The sequence below is a fragment of the Oncorhynchus keta genome, chromosome 26 (assembly GCF_023373465.1).
Source record: "Oncorhynchus keta strain PuntledgeMale-10-30-2019 chromosome 26, Oket_V2, whole genome shotgun sequence".
Taxonomy (NCBI): Eukaryota; Metazoa; Chordata; class Actinopteri; order Salmoniformes; family Salmonidae; genus Oncorhynchus; species Oncorhynchus keta.
In genome coordinates, this window is record NC_068446.1 from 34,400,404 (window position 1) to 34,425,629 (window position 25,226).

At 41.3% G+C, this 25,226-nt stretch overlaps 1 protein-coding gene across 1 annotated transcript in view; it reads left to right on the plus strand.

Moving 5' to 3' along the window:
* Nucleotides 1–12,177: 12,177 nt before the first annotated feature.
* LOC118359299 (D(4) dopamine receptor-like) overlaps nt 12,178–25,226 on the plus strand; it is a 28,187-nt gene continuing 15,138 nt past the window's right edge. The window contains exons 1-3 of the mRNA XM_035737773.2: nt 12,178–13,045; nt 16,410–16,522; nt 17,171–17,850. Of these exons, the coding sequence (XP_035593666.1) occupies nt 12,773–13,045; nt 16,410–16,522; nt 17,171–17,850 (1,066 nt within the window). The 5' untranslated portion in view covers nt 12,178–12,772. The remainder of the gene's footprint in view (nt 13,046–16,409; nt 16,523–17,170; nt 17,851–25,226) is intronic.

Sequence of the window (25,226 nt, forward strand, 5' to 3'; positions counted from 1 at the left end):
TTGCCTAGTAAAATAAAAAATTGCTACCCATTTAAAGGGAAATTAATGAGATTAAAATTGATTAGTATTGATGTCATTCCTAATGTCAAATCAACTCTCTTGTGGAAATTGAAACCTATTTGATCATGAATATCATAGTGCCCTTGCTATTGATTTTAATCAATAATGTTGCATATTAGGCTATGGTCGAGTCGATATAATTAATCAAGGTTCTTGAAAAATATCATTTGAGGTCATAAGGTATTCACATTAACGTGATGGTTGCATGATCCCTTTCAGATCTGTGTTTTAGGTTCGGTCAAACTTTGAATTCCTTGACAGTTTTCTGTTCATGCTAATTCACCAGGAGAGCAGGGTGTGATTAGGGTACTGTACTGAATCATGTCAGCAACATCACAGTCAGTTGCTACAATACATCTAATCCCATATTCATATGATTTATTTGATCATTTTTGTCATTTCAATCCCTCATAATCCAGGAGCTTGGCACCTGAATTGTAATAGGTAAGTGGTACCCTACTGTAATGTCTAAGATGCCAGTGCATTGCGTGTCATGCTCTTGGTCAATATGACCAGCAGGCCATTGGGCTCATGGACCAGACGGTCTCTGTGGTTATACTAACTAACCAAGTGAAAGCATGCAGCAGGGACATCATGCACATTGGTCAGCTATTATCCAGACAGATTTCTATTTTTGACATTTTGCAGGATCTCTTGAGATGCACAATCTCGTTTTCAAGAGTGTCCAAATGAGACAAACGAAACAAACAAACAATACTTAATAACAATCATATTATGGCAACTACTGCCTAATAACAATAATAACAACAATGAAATAATAGTATTAACAATACAAACGTACAGCATGAAAAATTTTGTACAATTAATAAAAACTACTACAACTACTAAAACGACTAATAAATCGAAGTACCTATAATATATACATACTTACATATACACATACTTACTCACATACTACACATACTTACATATAGTACTTCACTGTGTGATTTTAATGCCCTGATTTCTATAGGTAAATGATTCCAGTCAGGTCTTTGTATCTTACAGATCTTACTCCAACCTCATGATGTACCCATTGAATTTATGATTGCTGCTGTTGTTGAAAGGAGTAGTTGCCATATTATTACAGATATTCTTATGTAGGCCTAATTCAACTCCAGCTCCGGCTCCAGTGCTAAATGAGAGCTAAAATGAACACTAGGCAATGCTTTAATAAGCAATTTCTTGGTCATAGTTTATGGATTATGTATAATATCATTGAAGTATGTCATAGATAGTAGTTTTAATTGCACGAATGCACTGCAACCAGTGCATGACATTTCTCACTCACACAGCAAATTTGCGATCAGAATTTGTTCTGGACCTGGACACTGTGAAGAGACCTCTGGTTGCATTTCTTGTGTTGTACCGATGAGCGTCCGAACTGTGCGCTAACTGCTTGAACAGAGGTACCTTAGTGACCAATAGTGATGCAGACAATTTCTCCTCAACTTTGAGCCAGGAGAGACTGACATGCATGTTACTGACACTTTCCCCCTGTGCACATATAAGTGTGATACGTGCTGCTTTGTTCTGAACCAACTGCAATTGACCTATGTCCTTCTTTGCCACACATGACCAGACAGCTGGGCAGTAGTCCACATGTGACAAAACTAGGGCCTGTAGAACCTGTCTGGTTGACTGAGATGTCAAGAAGGCAGAGCAACGCCCTATCATGGACAGACCTCTTCCCATTTTAGAAACCATTGAGTCGATATGTTTTGACTATGACAGCTTGCTATATAGGGTTACAAGCAGCTTGCTCAATAGCAACATTGTTAATTAATAGATATAATTAGGTTTGCTTTGAGCGAGTGATGATGCTTTTAGTTTTTGAGATGTTTCGCACCGGACTGTTGCTATAGTTACCAATTCTAAAACTGACTGGAGATCTAAGTTAAGTGCCTCAGTTATTTTGTCAGTGTACATAGACACAGAGGCTTTATTCAAGGTCAGTGGAAAGACATTTGTAAAAACAGAAAACAAAAATGTCCCTAGCCGGGCTGCCCTGCGGTACACCACACTCAACTGAATTTGAATGAGAGAGGCTTCCATTAACAAAAAGCCTCTGTGTTCTATTACACTGAACAAAAACGCAACATGTAAAGCTCTGGTTCCATGTTTCATGAGCTGAAATAAAAGATCCCAGAAATGTTCCATATGCACAAATATCTTATTTCCCTCAGATTCTGTGACACGGTTAGCTTTTAACAGCGAGGATGGCTATTTCTTGTCCTGGAATCTTAACTGACAGGTTAAAGTCTGCTTGAAAGAAAATGAACGGTTCCAGATCTGTAGGAGCTGTATCTACTACGCTTTGTTTCGGGACAAACTGGATCACTCTGAGTTCCAATGCGGCAATTGTTTGCTTGGCGAGGATTATTGGCTTGAGGTGGCTTCGTTGATCACACAGGTCGCCAGCCTATGTAAGAAACTGGGGAAAACGCAGAGTGGAATGTTAATCTTTTCTACACTGGTGGCTGGACGGCGTTCATATTATGACTATCTCAAACTCCCTTGGACAATACCTTTGATGATACAGTGGTAGCAATACAAGGTTATAACATTTACAGAAAATACCGAAATGCCAGTGGTGGAGGTTTTGCTGTTTATATTCAAAACCACATTCCTGTAAAGATTAGAGAGGATCTCAAGTTAAATACTGTTGAATAAATATGGCTACAGTTTAATCTGTCTCACCTAAAGTCCATTATTCTGGGAAGCTGCTATAGACCACCAAGTGCTAACAGTCAGTATCTGGATAACATGTGTGAAATACTTGATAATGTATGTGATATCAACAGAGAGGTATATTTTCTGGGTGATTTAAATATTGACTTTCATCAAGCCTCTTGTTCAGCTCAGGTGTTTGGAGTTGCCGACCTTCTAGCTGCTGCCAAACCCGCTGCTGGAAAACGCCCTTCGCTCATCAACCCCGGACTTGTCTCGTCATCATTACACACACCTGGTTCCAATCCCCACTTTTTTCACGGTATATCTACTCCCTCTGTCATTTTTGTCTTTGTCGGTCATTGTAAATGTTGCTTGTTTTCCTGAGAGGATTCTCTCCTACTCTTTCCTGAGTACTTTATTATTTTGCACTTTGGGTTTCGTCTTGCTTTTATTATGGTGCTTTAATAAATTCAGTATTTCTGAACCGGTGACTGCCTCCTGCCTACTCCTCTCTATGCTTGTGACACCGGGGCTGAACCTGTTTTTAATTCCATGACAAATCAGGACAGGTCGTTTCACTGAGCCATTGCGAACACAGGCTGTAAAACAGTGATCACTAAGGTCATTACAGAAAACACCAGACTGATCGCTATCAGGATTATTTGTGAGGATAACATCAAGGGGAGTAGCATTTTGTGGGTGTTTGGAGTCATACTTTGTGGGATTAGAAATAATCTGACAAAGATTTAGGGAGTCCCATTGCTTTAGGACTTGGTCAGGTGGTTTAAGCATGTCCCAGTTAAGTCACAAAGCAGGACAAATTCAGACTTAGTGTAAGGGGCCAGGAGAGCGCTTAGGGCAGTTAGGGTACAGGCCCGTGCTGATGGTGGACGATAACACCCAGCAACAGTCAACAAAGAGCTTTTTGAAAGTTTAATACTTAAAACCTGCAAATCAAATTGTTTGGAGACAGACTTGGTGGAGACAACCGAGCTCTGAAGGTGTTCCTTGGTAAAGATTGTCACTCCCCCACCTTTAGAAGATCTGTCTTGCCAAAAAAGGTTATAACCAGAAAGGTTAACATCAGTATTCAAAACACTCTTCCTTAACCACGTCTCAGTAATGACCAACACATCTGTATTGGAGCTGTGTACCCACACTTTCAATTGATCCATTTTAGGTAATAAGCTTCTAGTGTTAACGTGCAGAAAACCCAGGCTTTTACGAGAGCAGAAATCAGTGAAGCAGATATCAGAGCACAAGTCAGAATTGGGGCTATCAACAGTAGATGGGCCAGGGTGTTGTTGTGGAGTTAACTCTGTAAACACGCTGGGTGATTTAGAATCCATTGAAGAGCTTGAACGATTCATTGACGAGAGATACTTACGAACTCAAAGAAACATGTCGCTGGTTTCGGAGGATTCAAGCATTGTCAAGGACAACCAACCAAATCTACAAAACAAAACAAAACCAGGTTGGCCAATAGGTATCAACGATGGAACCAAACCATCCCCTAGTAAGAGGGCGAGTGGGGAGAGGTTTAATGATAATCCATTGACTTGTTAAAATCCATTAATGAAAGGCTTGCCAAACTTGATATCTTGGATATACTACGAGAGGACATCAATGCATTATGTGCCAGTCTAGAATTTAGCCAACGTCAGATTGATGATGTAAGGAAAGAGAACACGGCGCTGAAAGGTACTGTAGACTATTCATAGCAAGGTGGAGGTGGTGCAAAGGGAGAACAAACAACTTAAAGAAACCTTGCTTGATGTACAATGTCGATCAATGCAGGACAATGTAATATTTTCAGGGATCCCGGAGAATGACAACAGCAGAGGCTGTGAGGACACAGTCCGAGACTTTATGTCAACTCAACTAAAACTGCCCACCGATGTTGTGCACAATGCCACTTTCTCCTGAGTCCATAGAATAGGTAAGGCCTCTGGAAATAGACCACTTTCTCCTGAGTCCATAGAATAGGCAAGGCCTCTGGAAATAGACCACTTTCTCCTGAGTCCATAGAATAGGCAAGGCCTCTGGAAATAGACCAATTTCTCCAGAGTCCATAGAATAGGCAAGGCCTCTGGAAATAGACCACTTTCTCCTGAGTCCATAGAATAGGCAAGGCCTCTGGAAATAGACCCCTTTCTCCTGAGTCCATAGAATAGGCAAGGCCTCTGGAAATAGACCACTTTCTCCAGAGTCCATAGAATAGGCAAGGCCTCTGGAAATAGACCACTTTCTCCAGAGTCCATAGAATAGGCAAGGCCTCTGGAAATAGACCACTTTCTCCAGAGTCCATAGAATAGGCAAGGCCTCTGGAAATAGACCCTTTCTCCTGAGTCCATAGAATAGGCAAGGCCTCTGGAAATAGACCACTTTCTCCAGAGTCCATAGAATAGGCAAGGCCTCTGGAAATAGACCACTTTCTCCTGAGTCCATAGAATAGGCAAGGCCTCTGGAAATAGGCAACGGGCTATTATTGCATGTTTTGATAAATTTAAACAAAAGGAAATGACGAAGAACATGGGGAGAGAACTCAGAAACACTGATTTTGGAATGAATGATCACTTCCCCACCGAGATCAATGAAAGGACAAAAAAACTATATCCCATCATGAAGGAAAAGCGTTGCCTGAATCAACGAGTCTCCATGGTGATGGATAAACTTTATATCAATGGGCAACTGTATCAGGACTCTAAAGTAACTCCCTGGTTATTTTAATTTAATGTTTAAAACTGAGTTTGTGTGTTGTAGTGTATCATGACAACTTCAACTAAAAGAAATACACGCTATATTGATCTCCACTTGACAAGGAAAGGGCTGCATATAGCTCAGGTTAATGTATGTAGTCTTCCTAACAAAATACATGAGGTTTTTAACTTGGTCAACATAATTAATATTCATATTTTGGCTCTGACCGAAACACATTTAGATGCATCTGTAAATGATGGGCAAATGAACATTCAAGGATATAGTCTACTGAGAAGGGACAGGAACAGGAATGGTGGGGGTGTTGCACTGTATATTCAGAATCATATACCTTTTAAGAGGAGGGATGACCTTAATGTAGGTCAAATAGAGGCACTATGGGCTCAAGTACATCTACCTCACCAGGCACCCATATTGGTAGGATGTGTGTATAGACCTCCTAGCTCTAAGGTGTCCTATCTGGATGACTTGTGTACTGGGGTTGACCAGGCCACAGATACCAACAGAGATGTATTTATCTTGGGGGATTTTAATATAAATTGGAAGGATCACAATAATTTGAATAGAACGAAAATGATGAGATATGCTAAGAACTGTGGTTTGAAACAAATGGTTAATGATACTACTAGATCTTCAATTAAGTTGGGTCATCGTTCAGACACATGCATTGATCTGATTTTCTGTAATATACCATTGCAATGCTTAAAAGCCAGATCAATGCCAGTGGGCTGGACAGACCATAATATTGTGACCATAACCACGAACACCAAGGTTCCAAAGAAACCCCCTAGGGTTGTGGTCAAGAGAAATGTTAAAACATTTAATCATGAGTTATTTCTAAATGATTTGGCTGCTGTACCCTGGGAGCTGATTTATCTAGAGGATGATTTAAATCACGCTATAGAATGTTTTATTGATTTGCTCACTGAGGTAATGGACTATCATGCCCCTATAAGAAAGAGTACAGTTGGTGCCCGTCCATCTCCATGGATTGATGATGAACTGGGTGAAGCTTTTTCTCAAAGAAATATGGCAAAAGTCTTAGCAGCCAAGTCAAAATTAGAAATTGATGAACAGAATTATAGAACATTACGTAATTATGCAGGTAAATTGAATCGAAGGGAAAAAAAGTTATTTTACAACAATGCTTTTACTGATTGTAAAAATGATTGTAAAAAGGTATGGAACACAGTTAAGGGTTTACTTGGTACATCTATCTCATCATGCCCATCTAGTGTGGAGGTTGACGGGAGAATAATAACAGAACCAGTTGATATTGCCAATCATTTTGCAGATTATTACCACAGAAAATGTAATTACTAAGCAACAATGTAGACATACATTCTTCCAAACAAGCAATTGTCCAATGGATTGATGGATGATCATATTATGAGCAATAAGATCTGCTCTTTTAGTCTACAAACGGTGTCAGTGGAGGAGGTGTTAAACCTATTGAAGTCATTACCTGATGGTAAATCTACAGGTCATGGTCTGATGGACAATTTTTTGCTTCGCTGTGCTGCTCCCCAGATTGCAGTTCCACTGAGAGACATATTTAATTGGTCACTGGAAAAGGGGTTGTTTGCAAATATATGGAAGCATGCGAAACTGTGTCCTATTCCGAAAGACAGCAAAGAACCCATTACTCCTGCCAATAGTCGACCAATTAGTCTACTCCCTACACTCAGTAAGATATTGGAGGGTATTGTGAGTAGACAAATGTGGGCGTATATGGAAAAGAATGATCTGATTGCAGACAATCAGCATGCTTATCGCAAAAAACATTCCACTACCACTGCATTGGTTGACATGACTGACCAGTGGCTCAATGCTATGGATAATGGCAGGTTTGTAGGTGTACTATTTTTAGATTTCAGTGCAGCATTTGATTTAGTGGATCATGAAATTATTTTGACAAAATTAATGCATTATGGTTTTAAGGAGGTAGCATTGAATTGGGTACAGTCATATCTAACTGACAGGAAACAGTCCACCTATATCAATGGTTCATTTTCTTCCCCTAATGTGTTAAACTGTGGAATACCGCAGGGCAGCTGCCTTGGGCCACTTCTCTACTTAATATACACCAATGAACTTCCCTATGCCTTAGCTGAAACTCAAGCTACTATATTTGTAGATGATACTACAATTTATGTAGCAAGACAATCGGTTCAACAGGTACAGCAAGCTTTGCAAGGAGATTTGGAGAATATCAGGAAATGGGTTTGCCAAAACAAACTTGCTTTAAACACCAAGAAAACCAAAGTTATGTTGGTCTGTTCAACTAAGTATGGGACAAATTAAAGAAGTGGCAGAAACCAAACTACTGGGAGTGCAGCTAGACAACTGCTTATCATGGTCGTCTCAAATAACTAATCTATGTAAAAAGAAATATATATATTAAAACAGCATGCATAATCAGAAGGATAGCTAAATATTTACCAGGGAAAATCATTCAGCAAATAACACAGGCATTGGTTGAGAGTCAAGTGAACTATTGTTCGGTGGTCTGGGGAAATGCATCATCTAGTGAAGTTAGGAGGCTGCAGAATGCACAGAATAAAGCTGCAAGGATTGTTTTAAGGTGGAGATATGGTTATTCTGTTGTAGTCATGGGTTGTTTTAAGGTGGAGATATGGTTCTTCTGTTGCAGTCATGGGTTGTTTTAAGGTGGAGATATGGTTCTTCTGTTGCAGTCATGGGTTGTTTTAAGGTGGAGATATGGTTCTTCTGTTGCAGTCATGGGTTGTTTTAAGGCGGAGATATGGTTCTTCTGTTGTAGTCATGGGTTGTTTTAAGGCGGAGATATGGTTCTTCTATTGTAGTCATGGGTTGTTTTAAGGTGGAGATATGGTTCTTCTGTTGCAGTCATGGGTTGTTTTAAGGCGGAGATATGGTTCTTCTGTTGCAGTCATGCGCAGTGTTCTTGGTTGGTCATCAATCGACAAGATAATTGAAAAAAACATGCTTATTTTATTTTATAATATACATAATTTAAAACGGCCAAGTTCTATTCACAATGGTATTCAGTTGGTAAGAGACAGACATTCAGTAAATACTAGGAATAGATTGTCCACCATCTATGCGTTATCCAGACAGAAAAAAGAAATGGGCAAAAGAACATTTCGATTTAGAGCAATAAAGAAATTGAATAAATTAACTGAGCAAACTAGAAACCTTTCAACATATAATTTAAACATTATTTTAAAACAATTTAAATATAGTATATATAAATGTTGTGGGACTATAGTAGATGAAGAATCAATATTTTTTTAGATTGAGTATTTATTGGGTCATTATGCTAGTGTATTATGTATGTTTGTATTATGTTTGTAATGTATGTTATATGTGAAAGTGTGTTTGTATTATAAATTGTATTTTAATGTTAAGGACTATTGGAAGATTAGTCCAAATGGGGACTAAAAGAGATCCTAATCAAATCAAATCAAAGGACTTTTAGATTTCTTCAAAACAATTGAACTTTATAAATTACTGCAGTAATGGAGTTGGTAGTAACCACCCTGGAGGTGGTAGTAACCACCCTGGAGTTGGTAGTAACCACCCTGGAGTTGGTAGTAACCACCCTGGAGTTGGTAGTAACCACCCTGGAGGTGGTAGTAACCACCCTGGAGTTGGTAGTAACCACCCTGGAGTTGGTAGTAACCACCCTGGAGTTGGTAGTAACCACCCTGGAGGTGGTAGTAACCACCCTGGAGTTGGTAGTAACCACCCTGGAGGTGGTAGTAACCACCCTGGAGTTGGTAGTAACCACCCTGGAGTTAGTAGTAACCACCCTGGAGGTGGTAGTAACCACCCTGGAGTTGGTAGTAACCACCCTGGAGGTGGTAGTAACCACCCTGGAGGTGGTAGTAACCACCCTGGAGTTGGTAGTAACCACCCTGAGGTTGGTAGTAACCACCCTGGAGGTGGTAGTAACCACCCTGGAGTTGGTAGTAACCACCCTGGAGGTGGTAGTAACCACCCTGGAGTTGGTAGTAACCACCCTGGAGGTGGTAGTAACCACCCTGGAGTTGGTAGTAACGACCCTGGAGGTGGTAGTAACCACCCTGAGGTGGTAGTAACCACCCTGGAGGTGGTAGTAACCACCCTGGAGTTGGTAGTAAACACCCTGGAGTTGGTAGTAACCACCCTGGAGGTGGTAGTAACCACCCTGGAGGTAGTAACCACCTTGGAGGTGGTAGTAACCACCCTGGAGTTGGTAGTAACCACCCTGGAGTTGGTAGTAACCACCCTGGAGGTGGTAGTAACCACCCTGGAGTTGGTAGTAAACACCCTGGAGTTGGTAGTAACCACCCTGGAGGTGGTAGTAACCACCCTGGAGGTAGTAACCACCTTGGAGGTGGTAGTAACCACCCTGGAGTTGGTAGTAACCACCCTGGAGGTAGTAACCACCCTGGAGGTAGTAACCACCCTGGAGGTGGTAGTAACCACCCTGGAGGTAGTAACCACCCTGGAGGTGGTAGTAACCACCCTGGAGGTGGTAGTAACCACCCTGGAGGTGGTAGTAACCACCCTGGAGGTGGTAGTAACCACCCTGGAGGTGGTAGTAACCACCCTGGAGGTAGTAACCACCCTGGAGGTGGTAGTAACCACCCTGGAGGTGGTAGTAACCACCCTGGAGGTAGTAACCACCCTGGAGGTGGTAGTAACCACCCTGGAGGTGGTCACTGAGAACTCAGAAGAGCAGAACTGAGTAACAGCTTTATAGCAAAGACACATACTTCTGAATACATGACAAACAGCAGATGTGTGGAATGTGTCAAAAGGTTAGGATCTGCTGTGAGGACTGTCCTCATTATATAGAAGCCAGGTTCTGGCCCCCAAAACAAGGTTCCCCTCCCTGGTACCTCATAATACACAAACACCAACTCATGCTATGGAATGCAGTCTTTTGGTTTTATCACCAAGGCAACGTAAATCCACTGTCAGCATTAAGCCCCAGAGGCCCACTCTCAGTTCACACAGACACAGATACGCGAGTACTAATAGAACCCTATTCTATTGCATAAAACAACCATTTGATGCAATAACAGTATTATAAGAACCCCTTTCATTTTCCAGGGTACACTAAAAATGTGCGAATTAAAACTGAGGGTCGACCTCTGCCTGAGATCAGTTTCAGGAAGAAGGATGAAAAGGCGAGGGGGTTCAATACCAATTGGTGTCAAAAGTATAGCTGGTTAACAGGGAGAATTTCATCAAGCTGCCTGTATTGCTGGCCTTCCCTGCTTTTTAGAAAGTCTGAGCCTTGGGTGAAAGAGAGGTACAATGACCTGAAGAACATTGATCGTTCAGCTAAACGGCAAAACAAAAGCAGGGAGCATATAAATGCCCACATCAGACTCAAGCTTCTGGGAAGAAGCTGCATCAATCATGACAAAGGTCTGTGTATTCAAACTGCGCAACACAATTAGAAAATAAGAAGAAACAGAGATGTTCTCAAGCAGCTTATCAACACCGCTGCGTTTTTGAGAATACGAGAATGGGCTTTTAGAGGACACGACGAGAGGGAAAGTTCCCGCTAACAAGTGAAACTACAAGGAGCTTGCAGAGGTCATTTTTTGTTGCAATGCTTTACTTGCTGAACATATGGAACGTTTTACTGTCTTTTCTGGGATGTCAATCAATTCAGAATGATTTGTTAGCTTCCATCGTATCGCCCAGGTTGAGAGAGGTTGACGCAGCAAAAAGAATGTGTGCGCGTGCCTTCAAGTAGACTTTCCACTTTTCTACGGTATTTATATAGCAAAAATGATTTTTGTTCAGATGGGTAACTCTCAATCCATAATAAGGAGGATGCAAATCCATAACACCTACGTTTTTTCAGCAATTTTCCTTTTCTGATATATGTGTTTTCAAAATGGAACATATTTGAAACAGTATGTTAAACTTTCATTGAGTTTCCAATATGGGATATATATCTTATGGAATATGAGATGAAACTAGCCCAGTAATTAGCTGTATTGGCAATCTATTTGAATTAACTCATCAATTAAAATCATGACCATTCAAACACATTATTATAATTGAGAATAGGTTATGATCATTAAAAAAATCAAATCATGGCTTTATTAATCAGTATATGATTTGAATCAGAGCTGTGCCTCTATGAAGTGCTGAGATCTTTCTTTGCTGCAAGGCTGTATTTCTGACCTTTTCCAAACGCAATCATAGTTTCATGGACTCATAGTTGTATGGACCTGTGTGTCAACATTTTGATTGTATGACTTAAATTGCCCTTTTTTTCTTTAAAAAAAGTGACTGCCGAAGTGAATGTGTTTTAATTCAAAGTAAACTCATCATGACCACATATAGAGAAGGGGTAGGTGCATCACAATATGGCGACGGGAGTACGGTCAAGTCGTTGTGTAGAAAGTAAAGCAGTGGGCGTTTGGAAAGGAGTGGGTGTGTCGAAAGCCCTCTGCTATAGGTTTCTTACCACGCAACTGCCATACATTGAGCTACCATACTGCAACTACCATACATTGAGCTAGTAATGGCTGGAATGGAGCGAATGGAATGGAATTGATACCATTCCATTTATTCTGCTCCAGCCATTACCAATTAAGGTACCACAACCCCATGTGGCCCAAACGTAATGTTCAGATGAGCATGATGCCTCTGCAAAAAAACACTCACTGCGACTGACAAGTAGTCTAACAAATGCATGCACATAGCTCTTAAATAGTGTATTGGACTTGGGTTCAAGGACAGAGCATGAAAACAGCCAGAACAGGTATAAGCGGCTTTAAGCACCTGGATTTGGAATGACGGACTTGATAAGCCTCATCAGTTTAACTGAAAATAACTAGGCTGCGGAGAGACACAGCAGAGTGCATAGCCTTTCGATGATGCGGTGTCAAAGTGACTCGATTTTAAATCATACACAACGGGATTAAATCTACCGCTTCTGGGTGGACTAGCAGTTTGATTAATTTCGGTGATATCTACCTGTTATTATCAACTGGAACCCCGCATAAAGAGAGCGCACGAAAGCTTCTTGTTGGAAAGCATAGGCTAATGCCGCTCTGTGGTTCTGTCCAGCGCGCACAGGACTGAAAAGACAGACGCGCATGATTCAGGACATCAAGGCGTCTCAACAGTTTTCGGGAATGAAAACTTCAACATGGCAAAATAAACCCATCCTGCATACCTGTTTGAAACGATGCCTACATGAAAATCCCTTTCACGACTGCCGCTTTCGCTCGGACCGGCCGTCACAGAGCGGCTTCTTCTTCTTTTTCTATTGGAAGAGAGGGAGAGAGGATCCTTTTCCGTGCGAGAGCGGCTGTCCGCAGAAATGCCAGGCAACCTCACTGTCTCAAACAACACCGTGCTAGTTCTGGGTGCTGAGATTAACACCGCAAAAACCCGGGACACTGACTATAACTTCCCTGCTCTGATACTCGGAATATTGCTAATTGTGGTCATCATTTGTGGAAATTTGCTTGTATGCCTTAGCGTGTACAGGGAAAAAGCTTTGAAAACTACAACCAACTACTTCATAGTCAGTCTGGCTGTGGCTGATTTGATGTTGGCAGTTTTGGTTTTGCCACTGTTTATATATGTGGAGGTGAGTAAAATATATTTAACTATATTTGACTATCTTTATGAAACCCTGATGATGCTGATTATTATTAATAGTGATAGTATTAATCATTACAATAATTACACATGATAATATGATATAAAAAAAATAATCTAAATATGATATTCATACGGGTCAATTAATTATGCTTAGAAGCCATTTCAAATAAGAGCACATAATGTAACATTGTAATATTGTAATATGCCATTTGTCACTCCAAACCATAGACTATGACAGAACAGACCACATGTTTAATCAATAATATAAAATGTAATTTCGTATTGATATTATGCATAGTTAATAGTATGAAATATTTACACAATTGATTATTGTCTAACAACCTATTGTCTTGAGGGGAAAGGTTTATTACATGTGTTGTAGCTGATGCAAGGATGCACACTGCACAGAATAGATGACGTGCATACTGTATTAACACAGTTAACTCATTAATACAATGGTTTGCAAAGGCATGTGAACCTAGATTGCTGTTGTCCAACCTTCTCTATATGGTTCGTCGACTACATTAAGTATTTGAGCCATCTAAATTATCATTACACAACATGGCTTCGCCAGATCTATTCCTGCTGCATGGTTTTTAATACTGAATGTTCAACTTTACCAATAATGATAAAAGAATTCTGTAACTACACTGAAAAAATATATAAACACAACATGTAAAGTGTTGGTTCCATGTTTCATGAACTGAAATATATGAAATATACCAGAAATGTTCCGAAGGCACACACAGTTTATTTCTCTGAAATGTTGTCACGCATTTTTTTACATCACTGTTAGTGAGCATTTCTCTTTTGCCAAGATAATTCATCAAAATGACAGGTGTGGCATAGCAAGAAGCTGATTAAACAGCATGACCGTTACACAGGTGCACTTTGTGTTGGGGACAATAAAAGGCCACTAAAATGTGAAGTTTGGTCAAAACAACACAATGCCACAGATGTCTCATGTTTTGAGTGTGCAACAGGAATGTCCACCAGAGCTTTTACCAGAGAATTGAATGATCATTTCTTTACCATAAGCTGCCTCTACTTCAACCAGCCTCACAACCGCAGACTACGTGGAACCACACCAGCCCAGGACCTCCACATCTGGCTTCTTCACCTGCGGGATCGCCTGAGACCAGCCACCCGGACAGCTGCTGAAAAAGTGGGTTTGCACAACCAAAGCATTTTTGGACAAACTGTCAGAAACCATCTCAGGGAAGCTCATCTGTGTGCTCGTCATCCTCACCAGGGTCTTGACCTGACTGCAGTTCGGCGTCGTTACCAACTTCAGTGGGCAAATGCTCACCTTCGATGGCCACTGGCACGCTGGAGAAGTGTGCTCTTCACAGATGAATCCCTGTTTCAACTGTACCGGGCAGATGGCAAACAGCATAACGTATATGGCTTTGTGTGGGCGAGCAGTTTACTGATGTCAACGTCGTAAACAGTGTGCCCCATGTTGGTGGTAGGGTCTACGGACAACGAACACACTTGCATTTTATCAATGGCAATTTGAATGCACAGAGATACCGTGACGAGGTCCTGAGGCCCATTGTCTTGCCATTCATCCGCTACCATCATCTCTAGTTTCAGCATGATAATGCACAGCCCCATGTCGCAAGGATCTGTACACAATTCCTGGCATGCATACTCACCAGACATGTCACCTATTGAGCATTTTTGGGATACTCTGAATCAACGTGCACGACAGCGTGTACCAGTTCTCGCCAATATCCTGCAACTTCGCACAGCCATTGAAGAGGAGTGGGACAACATTCCACAGGCCGCAATTAACTTCCTGATCAACTCTATGCGAAGGAGATGTGTCGCGCTGCACGAGGCAAATGGTGGTCACACCAGATAGTGACTGGTTTTCTGATCCATGCCCCTACTTAAAAATATATATATATCTGTGACCAACCGATGCACATCTGTATTCCCAGTCATGTGAAATCCATAGATTAGGGCCTAATGAATTTATTTCAATTGACTGATTTCCTTATATGACCTGCAACTGTTAAGTCTATATTTTTGTTCGGTGTAAGTATTTCAGAAATAATCAGATAACACTGACATCCACTGTCTCTAAAAAAAATCATACACTGTATGAGGATTGGAATCTAACTTCAACCATGTAGATAAAGCTACGCTGTAGGCATAAACTCTATTTGACCCCTCGGGCAGACGCTTGGGTTGCCTCGCCACTAATAGTACCAGAACCCCCTGAAATGAGTCACTGCACAGATGCATCCCCATTCCTTTTGCCACAGCACATGCCTCACCCGCAGCATTACACACACATTTTCCCAGCGGTAGTCATCACTGGGCCGGGAAACTGAAGCTGACTAGCACCTCCCCTATGCCCCTCTCCTCCTCCCCTAAGCCAGACAGCCACTAGTAGCCCAGAGACCCAGCAGAGGAACAATGGTTTGTCACTGACAGAACATTCCATTCCCAGGGCCACTGTCCCAAGCGCCACACTGGACACCGTTATGGCGCCTTCAGAGGGGACAAGACAGCTTGAAATAGCATCCGACTGGCCAGTCTGATGAAATTATTTAGTGGCCCATCTCCCTCCCGTCCTTGGGGTGATCGCTGATCTGACATGACTCAGTGGAAGTGGTGGAATCCAGCCAAGTTGGAACAGTGATTAGGCTACTTCAAGGCTGAGGAGAAGGAAGGAATTAGGAAAGTGTTTAGCCTATAGTGTTGAAACCGAGGCTCGTGTATCACATCAAATGGCAGACTGGCAGTGAACACATGCCGCCAACCTGGCAGCCATATATGGGTCATTTTGATCAGAGAGAGAGAAGACATTAAGAAAAAGCCAATTAAAAGGTTTGTCCATTTATTCCTCAGGTGATAAAAGGCCATTAAAATCCTTTCAATTTTGATGAGAACAAAACGTGCCATAACCCGGCACTGCGCACCACACCTGCATTTCCCAATCAGCCAGGGGGGCCGGGCTGGAGAGTGGTGTGTTTTACTCTGCTCAGCTGTATGACAGAGCTGCAGCAATGCTAATGAGGAAATTAAGATGTCTCACACAGCCAATCTGGTGGGTGCAGAACACTAGCCTGGCGGAATACCTTGTGGAAGTGATTAGAGGCCAGGGAGGGGCAAGGAGTTGTCAGAAGACCTTGGCTCTCTAAATTAATTTAATTATCAGCTGTATTGAAGGAGACGGTACAAGGTGCCTCCCCTCTGACCTTCTTCAATGCGTTTTGAGAAGGAGGCAAGGACAGAGGATGTGGGGAATCGGGGAAAGATGGAGAATGGAGAAAGAGACTGATGTCTTTGATGCTGCTCTCTGACCATGTGGGTTTTGTTGCTCTGATCTGTTTCAGTTCCAGGATGGTCTATGGTCACTGAACATGCACATCTGCGATGGCCTGATGACCATGGACGTGATGTTGTGTACAGCCTCCATATTCAACCTCTGTGCCATCAGCATCGACAGGTGATCAGCCTTTAACTCTCTGTTAACATTCTGTCCGATTTCTCAGGTGGTGGTCGAAGCTCTGAGGTCAAGTATCACTTTATGACAGAAACAGCATTGCATTACAAGCATGAGTCAATTCATCTTATTAGCAAAAATGACCATGCCTCCAGCCATGACCTGTCATCTCTTGTCCCCCTTCTCCCTAAAAGCACTCACTCTTAACAGAAAGCACAAATTAGGCAGACAGAAAAAAAGGGAAAAAAACAGAAACCTCAGGATAAAATATGTATCCATGTTGATTAACTGCCAGAATTGGCATGGAATCATTAGCTAGTTGACCTGATATGATTATCCTTATCTTTGCTCACTGTTGCAAAGTCTCTCACTGAAATGAAGATGTATAGGGCCTGTTCAAGTATTTGTTGCCTCCATGTTGCCTATAGCCAAGAAAACATTTTTAGCTTTCCAACAAATGGAAATCTGAAATAAATGAGAATCCAACACGTACACCAACATACATTTCCTGCATTTCTGTCAAATGTGATGTACTAGAATGACAGATCTAAGTAAATCATTAATTTACTTCATTCGTAAATATTTCTCTTCTACATAGAGTTTAGATACAACTCCTCTCAATCTCTTCTCTGGTTGATGTGATGCATTCAGGTTCATCGCTGTCTCCATCCCACTTAACTACAACCGTAAGCACGTGGACCAGAGACAGATCTTCCTGCTCTCCGCCACGTGGATCCTGGCCTTGGCGGTGGCCTCGCCCGTCATGTTCGGCATCCAAAACGTCCCCCAGCGGGACCCAACAGAGTGTAAGCTAGAAGATGACAACTACGTGGTGTATTCCTCTGTCTGCTCCTTCTTCATCCCTTGCCCCATCATGCTCCTCCTCTACTGCGGGATGTTCCGGGGCTTGAGGAGGTGGGAGGAGGCGCGCAAGGCCAAGCTGAGGAGCAGCATCCAGGCCTGTAGGAAGTTCCAGGAGGCCGCTGCCTCCTTGCCCCCGCTGGCCTCCCTGCCTCCTCCACCACCCGTTATCAAGCGGGATGAGCTGACAGACATGAAGCGGGAACTAAAGGATATTAACCTGGAGGAGCTGGACCCTTACCCCCTAGAGTCTCCAGACGGCCCCTATAACAACTCTTCACCAGACACTCCAGACTTTCCCTATAACTCCTCCACCACTCCAGAATACAAGGACGGTCCTGTGCCCACTGTGGTGGCCTACTGTAACATTAAGCATAACCTCCACCCCACACCCGACTCTCACAAGAAGAAGAGGGCCAAGATTAATTGCCGAGAGAGGAAGGCCATGAAAGTGCTTCCTGTCGTTGTGGGTGAGTGGAATTCTTTTTGTTCTCTTATCTGTTTGGTTGCACTTTGCGGAGCCTCTATTGTGGTAACAGTATTGGCCAGGGCACTGATGCAACTGTTCATGTAACTGTGTAACTGTTGCAGTGTCAATGCTACAGAAAGAAGGTGCCTGTCTTTGTTAAAAAGCCAGCACTCACAGAAAACACTCTCTCGACCCAAACCCAAGTTCAGAGTCAGGCAGCTCTCTTGAATTTCCATTAACGCTGAGTATTAAAAAAGCTAAATAGACATTTCTGATTTAAATGCAAAATGTAGGGCTCTATTTTAATAAACCTAATGCAATGTAAAATCTCGGCACTGACCGTAGCGTTATAGGTTCGGGCGTGTGTCAGAAATATTTTTGCTATTTTCACAACTGTAATTATTGTCGCAGTAGCTAGTGGTGGTGTGAAAGGGCTGGGTTTTGATGAATAAACAAGTGGATGTGTCGTGACTTGGCCCCTCACTGGCCAATCAGAACGTACTCCATGGCTAGATGTGGTTGCTTCAAGTTGTGTATTTGAGGTCTTTTATGAATTACATTGTCATCAACTCCAATTTGAATGTTAGTCCGTTATAGCCCAATTCGTTAAATACCCTGTCCCATATTTGCTAAATATGTTGAACATGTTTTCAGTCCACATTGTTCAAATTGCATTGCTTCAATATGGAACTAAATTGTTAAACACAGGTTGTAGCAGTCTGGACATGAAAATGCCAAACATAGTCAATAAGGAAGATTCAACTCACTAGGCTATTGATAAGGCCTTAAAAAAAACTGTGTATAATTATAATCAAATTATAATAAAAACGAAAAAACAACTTGTTTTAAATAGTCTATGTCTAAATACAGTTCCAGCCACAATAATTGCTCACCATGGGTGTATAATACAGACAAGGTAATTTAAGACTATGGAGAGTTTTCCACACACATACTGTACACATTTTTCATAGGAGCTGGATAAAGATCCAATATAAAGAGAAAAGGAGAATTTACACTCACCATTATACTCGCAAATGTAATGTTTTAGAAACATCATGGTACCATCTTACAAATCAAATATGCACTTCTCCAGAAATAGCGGACGGAATTCCATTGCATTTGAGAAAAGTATGTTCTCACCATAAACCCATAGCCGGGGAATCTTTCTACATAATCATTTTGGCTGTTAATCAACTTAAATGAAAAACAAATCACTGTTTTACGGGATTCACCGGAGCAAAAGGCACATCTCTCCTTCCATGAGCACTGTGCATCATGGATGGATAGGCTGTGCTTCCACTCTCAAAATCCATGCCATCATCAACTGCGTTGCTCAAATGCAGGTAAAGCCTGACAATATTCCAGAAATGCATGGCTATGACATCTAGTCTACAGGGTAGACAAAGTGGTTCCAAATTCGGCTTATTAAATTACTCTTTATGTAGTGATCAATGGAGATATTTTTAGGGCCACCAAGCCAAAACATTGGCAGTTATATAATTATAAACTGGGTGGTTCGAGATGCAGAGTGCCTGGACACAGTTTTGAGGGAGTGTGCAATTGGCAAGCTGACTGCAGGAATGTCCACCAGAGCTGTTGGCAGAGAATTGAATGTTCATTTCTCTACCATAAGCCGCCTCCAACGTTGTTTTAGAGAATTTTGTGGTACGTCCAACCGGCCTTACAACCACGTGTTACCACGCCAGCCCAGGACCTCCACATCCGGGTTCTTCACCTGCGAGATCGTCTGAGACCAGCCACCTGGACAGCTGATGAAACTGAGGAAGATTTCTGTCTGTAATAAAGCCCTTTTGTGAGGAAAACTCATTCTGATTGGCTGGGCTTGGACCCCCAGTGGGTGCACCCATGGCTGCACTCCTTCCCAGTCATGGGAAATCCATAGATTAGGGCTTCATTTATTTATTTCAATTGACTTGATTTCCTTATATGAACTGTAACTCAGTTAAAAGCGTTGAAATTGTTGCATGTTGCGTTTACATTTTTGCTCAGTATAGTTAAATCAGCCATGACAGAGGGAATGGAAGCTTGTTGTGTGCAACAGGGAGGGCCAATTGAATGCAAGTTTCACAAAAATGGTTTACTGTTAAAACATTTGTAGCGTGTCTATCTATGGGTAACAGGGTTGACATGTTATGCTCCACCCACTCAGTTTTTCACCACAAAACACAATAAAATGCCCAAAAAGAGTAGAACCAGCTCACCAACTTTTACATTATGATTTGACTATTATATGTCCAATGTTTCTTTTGAAAGAAAAGGGTCTATTACCCCGAATATCACACATGGACAACTTCTATGGCCAGATATGGACTATATCCTGAGATATGAGACATCCATTTTTCTCTCTTCATGTTGACAAATACTGACTGTACACATCGCATATCTGTGTTTTCTCAGCACATTCAAGATATTAAACTATATTGTTTCTAGATATGCTGCTCTTGGCTGAGGTCCATATCCTGATCTTGATATGCTTTTTTGATATGCTGAAAATAAAGACGATTTGATGCATTTCTGAATTTTGGATTTCCTCTGGATATTGAGTCATTAGATATCCTGAGATAGAAAATAAAATGTCCATATAGTCCTGATGACAAATACTGACAGTAGGCCTACATAGTGTATGTTCTCAGCGCATACGGTACAAGCCACATGCTCTTGACTGAGGTCCATATCAGGATCTTGATATGCTAAATAAGGACAATTTTGGATGCTTATTTGAGTTGAGGACATGCTCAATAATTTGACAAATATTAAATCCATATCATTCTTTCAGACACTATACTTTTTCTATTCCCTCTAGATAAAGGCACAAGCAAACCGCAAGCTAAAGCACTGTAACTGGTAACCTAGCAACAAGAATCATGTATTTTCTGCTGTGCTGTTCCAAGTATCCTTTTTTTTATTTGGGCGGCACAAAAGAGTGTGTCAATAGTGTGTGGTCGAACTGAAAACTGGAGAAACAAAGAAATTTGAAGTTGTTCAGAAAATACCTCCAAGAAGTTAACGCTAAAGTGAGTATCTAATTTGAGATGTTTTATTTATCTTAGCAACTGTAGTTCTGTCCTTGAGCTGTTCTTGTCTATTAATGTTCTGTATTATGTCATGTTTCATATTTTGTGTGGACCCCAGAAAGAGTAGTTGCTGCTTTTGCAACAGCTAATTAGGATCCTAATAAAATACCTTGAGGCTAGATGTGGGGGTACAAGCTACCTGGTAGACTAGTTAGCTAACAAATAACGAAAACATTTTCACCCCCTATCAAGCCTCAAGGTGATAGCTAATGTTTTAAAACATTTAGGCATATTTTGCATTACCGATTAATATAAGATAGCTAGCTTGTTCCAGTTAGTTTTGTCATCATGAATGAAGGAGGTAGAGTACCTACCTTGTGATATGGTTTTGTGGAAAAAAAAGTTTTTTGCAATATTGACTCAATTTTGATTCATGATTTATGCATTTACAGTTTGGAGTGGATCATAGACCAGCACTGGGTCTGGACTGCAAGGGACTGCCACTGATGACCCAATTTGCACCCATCACATCCATCATCCATAAGAAACAGGGCAAGCAGGAGTATTGAGGGTGTGCAACTTTTATTTTCTATTAAATAAAATAAATGTTTAGCAAAGATTGGCTTACGTTAGCATTTTCACAAAAAAACTGTTGTGATTGCTGTTGTGATTGGAGCTCTATATTTGCTATGCTGCATAAAAATAAAAATAAAGAAATAGCAGAGATATTCTTTGGAAATAGCAACTTAAATATGATAATGTTTCCTTTCCGTGCCTTGTATAGCTTACTACTGAATATGGTGCAAATGTATGCTCAGATATGTCACCTTCAAGTGAAGAAGCATGATGATTTTCAGTGCCTGAACAGGTCAAATAATTTGGCCACTGGACCTTTCATGAGTCGGATTTAGCCCATTTTCGATCAGTCATAAGAGGATGAATATTACATATCATGTAACGATATCTACAGAAATAGTTTTTTCTTTTTTAAATACGGACACATTAATTATCAGGTAATGCCAACGGATATGATATATATTTTTTAATATGTGGATTCATTCATGCCTAACTATGAAGGCTTAGATGCAGTTCATTCGATACAGTGCATTCGGAAACTATTCAGACTCCTTGACTTTTTCCACATTGTTACGTTACAGCCTTATTAAATTGTTTTTTTCCTCATCAATCTAAACACATTACCCCATTATAACAAAGCAAAAACTGTTTTTTTGAATTTTTTCCAAATGTATAAAAAAACTGAAATATCACATTTACATAAGTATTCAGACCCTTTACTCAGTACTTAGTTGAAGCAACTTTGTCAGCGATTACAGCCTTGAGTCTTCTTGGGTATGATGCTACAAGCTTGGCACACCTGTATTTGGGGAGTTTCTCCCATTCTTCTCTGTCAGGTTTTCAGGTCTCTCCAGTGATGTTCGATCGGGTTCAAGTCCGGCCTCTGGCTGGGTCACTCAAGGACATTCAGAGACTTGTCTCGAAGCCACTCCTGCATTGTCTTGGCTGTGTGCTTAGTGTTGTTGTCGTGTCTGGAGCAGGTTTTTGTCAAGGATCTCACTGTACTTTGCTCCGTTCATCATTCCCTCGATCCTGACTAGTTTCCCAGACCCTGCCGCTGAAAAACCTCCCCACAGCATGATGCTGCCACCACCATGCTTCACCGCAGGGATGGCCTCAGGTTTCTTCCAGACGTGACACTTGGCATTCAGGCCAAAGAGTTCAATCTTGTTTTCATCAGACTAGAGAATCTTGTTTCTAATGGTCTGAAAGTCCTTTAGGTGCCTTTTGGCAAACTCCAAGTGGGCTGTCTTGAGCCTTTTACTGACGAGTGGCTTCCATCTGGCAACTTTACTATAAAATCCTGATTGGTGGAGTGCTGCAGAGATGGTCGTTCAGGAAGGTTCTACCATCTCCACAGAGGAACTCTGGAGCTCTGTCAGAGTAACCATCGGGTTCCTGGTCACCTCCTACCCCAATTGCTCAGTTTGGCCGGGCAGCCAGCTCTAGGAAGAGAGTTGGGGGTTCCAAACTTCTTCCATTTAAGAATGGAGACCACTGTTTTCCTGGGGACCTTCAATGTTGCAAAATTTCTTTGGTACCCTTCCCCAGATCTGTGCCTCGACACAATCCCGTCTCAGAGCTCTAAAGACAATTACTTCGACCTCATTTGGTCGCTTTGGTTTTTGCTGTGACATGCATTGTTAACGGTGGGACCTTATATAGACAGGTGTGTGCCTTTCCAAATCATGTCCAATCAATTGAATTTACCACAGGTGGAGTCGAAATCAAGTTGTAGAAACATCTCAAGGAAGATCAATGGATACAAGATGCACCTGAGCTCTGTTTTGAGTCTCATAGCAAAGGGTCTGAATAGTTATGTAAATAAGGTATGTCTAATTTAAAAATGTTATACATTTCCAAAAATGTCGAAATCACTATTTTCGAATTGTCATTATGTGAAAAATGTATGAGGAATCATTTTTATTTCATCCATTTTAGAATAAGGCTGTAACATAACAAAGAGGAGTTAGAATATTCTACAACAGTGGTTACCAACCAGTTGATCCTGATCGACTGGCCGATCTTCAAGGCATTCCTAGTCAATCACCAAACATTTCTGTAAAAAAACAACGATAAAGCCTTGCGGTTGTCACGCCCTGATCGAAGTATTTTGTGTTTTTCTTTATGTATTTGGCCAGGCCAGGGTGTGACATGGGTTTTTGTATGTGGTGTGTAGCTTAGTGGGATTGTAGCTTAGTGGGGTGTTCTAGGAGAGTCTATGGCTGTCTGAAGTGGTTCTCAATCAGAGGCAGGTGTTTATCGTTGTCTCTCATTGGGAGACATATTTAGGCAGCCATATTCTTTGGTTGTATTGTGGGTGATTGTCTTGATGTCCTTAGACTGTGTGATGTTTGCACCAGTTAAGGCTGTTTTGGTTTTCACTACGGTTATTGTTTTATAGAGTTTGTGTTTATTCGTGTTTACGTTGTTTTAATAAACATGAATCGCAATCGACACGCTGCAGTTTGGTCCGACTCTCCTTCACCCTATGAAAACCGTGACAGCGGTCCTTTTTTGTTGTTGTTGTTGTTGGCGGTAGGTGCATTTCATTCAGCAGCCCTAGCGCCGGGAAGGCAAAGTGTTCCCATTTTTAACCCTTTCACGTGTCTGAAGGTAGAACTCCGCCTACTCGGCAGGCCCAAAGTGCAAATCAAGTGCACCTATAGGCCTACCGCTGGCCAATCAGATAGCTCAGATCACTGTGTCTGCACAGTTTCCTTGAGCCATTGACTCTAAAAAGATACCTTGAATACACAGTAAAGTTGATACTGTGAGATTTAAAAACATTTAAAACCATGACTAGAGAGACTCAACAAATATAGCAAAGAGCTGCTGTTTTTATGAGTAAGTTCATGTTTATGTTAAGTTATTCAGCACTGTCAACACTTTGTTCAACAATCACACTACAACCAGCACTAAAGCTGTAATGAATGAGTATAGCAAAGTTGTCCGACAAGCTTGCGTTATTGAATATTTCACTTTCTTTGGTCATAGGAGTAACAACATGAATTGGTGCTTGAGGCATACATAATGCAGTGCGTCTTGAGTTTCTGGCCCCTTTTCTCAGTGGAGGTAGAGAGGAGGGATGGTGAGTCAGGTGAGAGGCAGCCTCACAGCTGCTACCTCCCCTCAGATTGATGCAGGCCATCAGTCCAATAAAAAAAACATTATGCTCACTTAGCTGTCCCTCACAAGTAATAACAAATGATATATTACCAGTGTGATAATATACCCACATTCTTTAAATATCATTTCAAAATGATTTCAGAAGAACAACATTGGCAGAGCAATTCAAGCATAGCCAATATGCATGGTAATAACATGGCATTGTTGAATACTATTTTCTGATTGGCTTGAACAGCATTCTAGAGTGTGCATTATTTCAATTTAATGCATGGTATATTTTCACAGTATAATTCAATGTTTAATTATTACATGTTTTATGTTTGAGCTGCTTTTGAAAGCAAAAGTCAAATTGAAAACATTATTGGCATGGTTGAATTCGATATTCATAATAGCAAGCTAGGTTTGGTTTGCTAAACTAGCAAATCAGTTTGTATGGTTACCAAGGCAACTTCTGTCGCGATCTAGTAAACTAGCAGCTTCCTAGCAGCTTCAGTGGACATTTCTAGCGGCAAATGTGTTAAATTATAGCCATGGTATAAAAGAGATAATCAACTTGTGGCTCTATGCCTTCTCTGGAAAATAATACTCCGTGGAAGGTTAGTTCACTATACATCACGTGTCAAGGCATATTAACTAA